This window comes from Antedon mediterranea, chromosome 10 (assembly GCF_964355755.1).
Source record: "Antedon mediterranea chromosome 10, ecAntMedi1.1, whole genome shotgun sequence".
NCBI classification, from domain to species: Eukaryota; Metazoa; Echinodermata; class Crinoidea; order Comatulida; family Antedonidae; genus Antedon; species Antedon mediterranea.
Window position 1 is genome coordinate 23461320 of NC_092679.1, and position 7505 is coordinate 23468824.

General features: G+C 34.8%; 1 protein-coding gene across 1 annotated transcript; it reads right to left on the minus strand.

The window, feature by feature from the left end:
- Positions 1-1346: 1346 nt before the first annotated feature.
- On the minus strand, positions 1347-7404 carry LOC140060195 (DNA repair protein XRCC3-like). The gene is made up of 6 exons (XM_072106304.1): positions 7239-7404; positions 5574-5711; positions 3987-4199; positions 3741-3886; positions 3110-3322; positions 1347-2948 (listed from the first exon to the last, which is right to left on the minus strand). The coding sequence occupies exons 1-6, from the start codon at positions 7285-7287 to the stop codon at positions 2670-2672; spliced, it is 1038 nt and encodes a 345-aa protein (XP_071962405.1). The 5' UTR covers positions 7288-7404; the 3' UTR covers positions 1347-2669.
- Between the last annotated feature and the right edge of the window lie 101 nt (positions 7405-7505).

A 7505-nucleotide genomic window follows, 5' to 3' on the forward strand; every position in this document is an offset into this window, starting at 1 on the left:
GAGTGTCGGCTGGTATTAAAACTGTTGGCCCACTTGGTTCACCAGTAAACACTGAAGATACGTTAGAACTCCATTTATAGACCAAATCAAACTGGTTGTTATCTTGACCGTTGCATTCTAATAGATATGTTCCATTTGTTAGCAACTTTATGTCTATAGACACGTCCATAGGTGGTGATATATTCAATTCGAATTTGCATTCACTAACGGCGTTCTCGGGTGTACGTGCAACGCAGCGTACCTCGGTTCCATTCAACTGTGCATTTGCGACGAATTGAAGCTGTGAGCTGATGACAGAACCATTATCATTTCGGAGTGTAATATTAGGATACACAGCACCCTCCCATCTCGGATAGTCTTCCCAGAGTCCTATTGAAGCTGAACAACCAAGTGTGATGTTTTCTCCGGCAACAAAATTCGATTTTGATTGCTCGCATTCAAAAACTTTTACTTCGGCACTTTCAAGAAAGTAACGTCTTATACCATTTGCTTCACAACTGTATCTTCCAGTATCTTGAAGTCTGACAGGACTAAACAGCAAAGTCGATGTATCGTAGGTTTCGTTGAGTATCGTATGTATACGACTGCTCATTCCATTTCTAATTGGTGTTCTTCTCTGGTGGTTATATTTATCATCACGCAACCACTGGTAAGCAAATGTATCAACTTCATTCTCCACTGTACACGTCACGCTAAAGTCTTCCCCGGCTTTTGCCACCGAATACCATGGGATGATGACAAGTTCAGGTTTGCAGGAGTATATAAAAGTAACAAGTATAACGATACACGCTACTCCTCGAAAGACCGCCATAAAATAATAAGTATGCAGGGTTTTATTAAGACAAGTCACGTAGTTATACTGGGTGTATGTTAAGCGTACGTACGCAGTGCATTATGTTCTTACTCAGTAACAACTAAGTAAAGTGTGAGTTAATTTCTACCAATACAAAAGTGAAACAAGGAAGTGAATAAAAGAAAACATTGTAAATGAAAGTAATACGACGACGTTGAATCGATATCTATCCTCGATATCGAACACAATGCAAACGATCTAAATCTCCACCCAACTAATATACTTGCAAATCATACAACGTACTCACGTGGATATAAGCGTTATAATCAGATCCCAATATTAAAGATCGAACCTCCGTCGTCGATACAACGTCACAATTTAACGTTAAATAGAACATGTTTATTGTAGTTGTGTTTGTAATCGTGCACGTTTTATATAATCATATCATTTAAAAAATAAATAAATAAATACATAAAAAAAAGCTGCATTTAGTATGTAGATTTTTTGAGATAAAAACAAATCAAAATATTTTAATTGTAAGTTCTTTATTTCGTAGTTTATTGCACAATATTGACACTGGACTATATTTCTTTTTTTATTTTGTTACAGTATTGTAATAAGTATATTTATTTTTAGTTCCTGTTAAAATCATATAAACAATAAGCTAATGGCTTGTAATAGTATAACAGTACTTAATACAACCATCGAAGAACATGATACAACAACAAACTATTGTTCACACTTCTTTCTATTATAGTTTCTCCAGATATATAACAATAACGTTTTATGTTTTCATTTCAACAATAGCACCATTGTTTACATTTGTAAAGGGAAAATCCCTTGTAATCCAAAGTACGTTTGGAATGAATGAGCTGCTTGTACAGCATTTAGCTCTTAAGATTAAAAATAAAAAACATAAAAAAACACAATAATGAAAAACACATCAAAAGAGTTTTCATTAAAAAGGAAACCCCCCAATTTTTCTAATTCCTTTACAGTCCTTTCCTTTCAAAAATATTACTTTTTACAAACACAATAGTCAATTCTCAGTACTGTATCCATAGTTTGTCCAGTATCATAGGTGTATTCTATAAAACAGTGTCACAGTATGTAACCATGTGACGCCAGTACTGTATCGTAAGGCCACAAACCTAACCTTAACATAATACAGTGATATACAATGTGAAACTATATTTAACTCTAATTTGATAGTGTACATACATTCATATTTATCAGATATAAAATATTGTTTTACTATGTATTCATGGTGTTCCTACTTGTTAGCTAGTTTAAGCCTGGTTTCCATTAAAATCGCTACACGCGCAGATGTCGCCGACACAATCGGGAAGGCTCCCCGATTCATCACAGTCAAATCGGCAAAGTTCAACCATGTTCAACTTTGCCGATTTTGTCGGCGATGAATCGTATACGCGTACCAAAGAATATTTAGCGCTTGCGTACTAGATCCTCGATAAATTCTAGCGTTTCCATAGAATCGCTACGCTCTGTCGTGTAGCGATTTTATATATCCATGTTCAATATACCAATGTATATCTATATTGTAAAGATATTGTCAACATTTGAAAATTTGCTAATATATATAGGCCTACATTTTTACTTTCAAGAAAAATAATGAAAACAGAAATTAATATGGAAAGAGAATTATTAACAATCATCTATTAATGTACTTGTGATGAGGAACAAATAAAAGTGGTAGTTTACATCACAAAAGAGAAAAAGAAAATGATGCAAGTAAACACAATAGGACTAAACATTGATCAACTATTAAATTACAAACTGCATACATTTTAAGCATGGTGACTCAGTGGTTAGATGTTTAATGATCATTCTGAATGAATAAATTAATTGAAACGCCTCATGTTAGGCCAACAACACCCGTTTTCTCAACAACAAAGTAACATTTATTATTTGGTAGATGAGGTGAGAAAATCACCTCCATACAACGTACAACACTCTCCGTCGGGTTAAGTTCTGGTCTACGATTCTCAGAGTCAGACTGCATATCTACGTTCAGTCTGTAATTGGTGCGCGAGATCATTAAACGAACCTTAACAAAATTTGCCCATGTTAGTCCAAGTGCCGGAAGTACTGAAGGCTCAAAAACATTGGATGAACGCTTCATGTTTGCCGTTACCTAAGAAAAATAATGAAAAAATAAAATGAAATCAAATGCAGTTTAGAGAAGAGTATTATGCTCTGACGACACTGTCGCATGTAACATGCTTTTGTTGCTATGAAACTCAGATTGTATCCAAGATTGTGTTCAAATAAATATCTGTACAGGTCTAGACAAACCTGATTAACACACACAACTGGAACATCGTGTTGTAAACTAAGCCAGTTAAGTTTAGCTCCAACTGACTGGATATGCTTTGCACGCTGGGCAACTTCATTTGAGTCATACTCGCATCGGAATATTGCAGCTATTGAGTCAATCACGACTAATTTGATGAGGCCACGGCTTAGAAGAATTGGAATACGCTTGGTGATACAATGCCATAGCTGGTCCTGAAACATATAAATACAATAAATCAAAATTATTGTTATAAATATATGAGAGTTGTGTGGAAAGGGGGATAATTATTGATGTTGTTTTGTTTACTGAAATAGAGATCATTAATTAGTCAAATGAATTGAGTGGTTCCGCTTGCTCGCACCTGAATAAACTGGCCACAGTCAAATAGTAATGATAGTGGGATAGTGGGAGCTACTCCGGCTCTCTTCAAGTTAGTTTGTTCACAGCCTGGTCATTCTTCCTGATCTAATTTCAGTCAGTAAAACTAACCGATATACTCTAGTTCGGGCAATTTCACTGTTAGGAAAAGCATTTTCACTCAGACTGAACCCTTTTTCACCGACCGCTCCATTTAATTTTAAATGAAACAAGTCCTGTGAGAATGAGACTAGATTAACCAAATGTTCTTACCGATTCTGATATGTGCTCAACATAGATGTGATCTCCTAACTTAAGCTTTGATGCCATTTCACTGCCAACTTTGTGGTTGAACATTTGAATCATTTGATTTAATCTTTTACTTGGGAAAGCATCCTCTGTGCAAATGTAGACAGCTCCTACATTCATGATAAAGCTATATGAATTAAACTGAGCTAGGCTTAGGTTGGGCTTGACTGGGGATATACGTAGGCTATGAATGGTATAACTAATTCTTACCTCCTTCTAAACCACCCATAGATTTTGGGCACTGAACCGTTAGACAGAGCTGAATACATAACTGGGTCTTTCCTGACGCGCTTTCTCCCGCTATTTCAGTGATACCCTGCGAGAGGATCCCTCCTTGTAGAAAAGCATCAAGATGTGGGCAGCCTAGACTCAGTTTCTGCACTATCATAGATGCGTTACATTTTTCACGTTTTATATTTAACACTTTTAAAAAAAATAATAAATTAAGCTATCAGGAGGAACTGAGCAAAATACAAAACTAACAAGCTTTTGTGACCAATATACCAATATACAATACACACAAAAATTCAGAATAACTTAAAAAAAGGAAATAAAGGCAAATAATATACTTGACAACAATTTACTTATACAAAGTAAAAATAAATTTACTAAAATAATTGATTTTAGAAATGATCATGAGGCCATTCACAACACACTCAAACATGCACATACAATGATCATGAGGCCATTCACAACACACTCAAACATGCACATACAATGATCATGAGGCCATTCACAACACACTCAAACATGCACATACAATGATCATGAGGCCATTCACAACACACTCAAACATGCACATACAATGATCATGAGGCCATTCACAACACACTCAAACATGCACATACAATGATCATGAGGCCATTCACAACACACTCAAACATGCACATACAATGATCATGAGGCCATTCACAAAACACTCAAACATGCACATACAATGATTATGATAATTAATAAACATCAAATAATATACAATGATAATACAACATAACTATTTTAGTTTTAATTCCTGGTTTAACCTCCCTGGATGATATAGGAAACTATATTGATTGTGAGAAAAAAATTAAAAAGTGCTTCCAAGTACTCAGCCTATCTATTGTAAATCTTGTACTTAAGTCAATGTGCCTCTAGTACTTTCACTTTTTATTTATTCTGTCATGGGAGTAGAATTCATACTGAATTGCATTATTTATTATTATGTCAAGGTCAGCGTATGAAAACAGTTGTTATTTTTAGTGTTACTGTTACACACCAGAGACAGACAGCTCACTCCAGTGCTTCTGGTGTTGAATTGGGCTCTTTCTCGAAGAGTGTGATGCGTTCTTTAACATGCACATAAGCCATCTTCCACACCAACGGCTTAACGTCTCATCTAAAAGACAGTGCGCTATCTACATGTATTGTATTTCAACCTGCGAAAGTTAGAACACACGGAGAGAGCGGCGATGGGATTTGAACCGTGGACCAAAGGGAACTTATTGTCTTTATGGTTCAGCGCAGAACACAGCAACTACCACCAGTTTAGCTGACTGCGCTATGCCGCTCCGTTTTGTATGCATTTTCCCAGCTACTATATGAATGTGTATGAATATGTTTCCTGCTGGCTCTGATCATAAACCATCTACCCCAAAATGGATGTTTCCTCTTCTTCGTCTCGCCTTCTAAGTATTTTCTCCAGATTTCACATCAAGGACCAGACTCCTGTACTCAGTTATATGTTAATTACTATAATTTATAAATTGTGTAATATAATTACTGTAATTACTAGACTAGAGTATGTGCTGTTGTGAAACTGACCTGTTGTTACTGGTGTTTGGTAAGCTGCCTCAGAGATGACCTGTACAAGGATATTAACCTCACGTGGGCTCAGACCAGTAGCTCTTTCCAGGTCAGGTTTTGAAAGACACAGGACCGATGGTAATGTCTTTAATCCAGCTTTAAAAGAAGATAATAAATAAATAGATCACTTAATTAAAGAAAAATTAAAAAAATTGATATTGGCTAAGTAATTAATAAATAACTTAATAAGGGGTTTTTATCCAATCAGCTAAAAAAACATTTCAACGAAGCTTTGTTGGTATATCAAACACCTTGCGCTATATATAATAATTAATATTTATATATAGCGCAATAATTAATATTTATGAATATCCTTTAATTTTATTCAAATTATCAGTTTAAAAAATTTAAAAAAAATTGTGCAAATCGCGCATTATATATGGCATAACACACTCCATGCCACCACTCCAAATACTCAACTCATCATTTGCCTATATTTTAGCCTAGCGCCCCGCCCCCTTGGACTAGTAGTAGACCTAGCGTAGCACCCGCGTAGCCTAGCTTGGCCTACCTAATAATAATTGTACAGTATGTAGGCTAGCCTCTAACTAAGGGTGAAGGTAGGCATAGCCTAGCTAGGCCGGTAGCCGATCACTCCGGCCGCGCTTCACTCCGGCCGCCGTATCAGTTTAGCGCGATGTTATGCACTTCGGCCGCTATTCAATTCGACTTCCTGTGCAAAGGGGCCGTTAGTATGGAGCGCCCATATCTACGTTTTCTATACTGTTCAGTGTTATAACAAATTCTTGGTGAATTTAAATGGAACTAGTTGAATATTTATTAGCAACAATTTTACTTTTTTCATTAACAATAACAATCAAAGAAGTTGGAACTGCTTTTTCTTTCAAACTAAACTTAACTTAATTAAATTCAATAATAAAATAATAATCAAATACCCGTCTAATTAATGCTTGAATAACAATATTTAATTTCTTTCTATGTACATTTATTTTTATAGCTTTACATTTATTAACATTAAAAATCAGTTAAAACCCTTATTTTTATAACACTTTATCTTACCAGTACCCATACTTACTAATTATAGTTAATAACAATATGTAAAATATTAATTAATTTATTTCAAATAATCAATTATTATTGATGTTTGTTATAGTTAATAACAATATTTACAATATTAATTAATTTATTTCAAATAATCAAATATCCGTCTAATTAATGTTACCTGGAATTGTATCAAGAATTAATATATAATTTTTGTACAGTCCAATTTACAATGATTTTATATTTTAATTTATATATGATAAAAATAATATGACATATAGGGTACATTGCAATAAATTACATAATTAATTACATTACAATTAATATACTAGCCTATTACATTGGATAAAACACATAAATTATTTTGTTTTAGCATTAGACCTAATTTAAAACACTTGCGATGTTGTTGTGATCCTGAAAGAGAAAAAATATACTGAATGTGATTACAAATGTTTATTTTGATTCTCTACAAAAAACGTGTCTCGGTTGTAAAAGACTCATTGGGCGCTCCATAGCTGCGGCCGGAATGAATCGCGGCCGGATTGAAGCGCGGCCGGAGTGATCTGTATTCGCTAGGCCTACCTAGTCTACTAGGCCTAGCCTAGGCCTAGGTATTATTACCTTTTTTGACACTTATTAAAATCTTTTGTGGCAAATCTAAATTATCCATTTGTTTGCCCAATGTCTGTTCTTACACAACAAACAATTTATAGGCCTAAATGCTGTTTAAACATGATTTTTTAATGTAAGTTTACAGCATCTATACTTCCGATGTTTTGACTGTGGCGCTCTTTCTTACACTCAGACGATTCCGTGCGGTCTCAGAATTAGGCGTCAACAAACCATAAAGTAGCGTCAACTATCCTATGGAATAATGGAATACTGTCA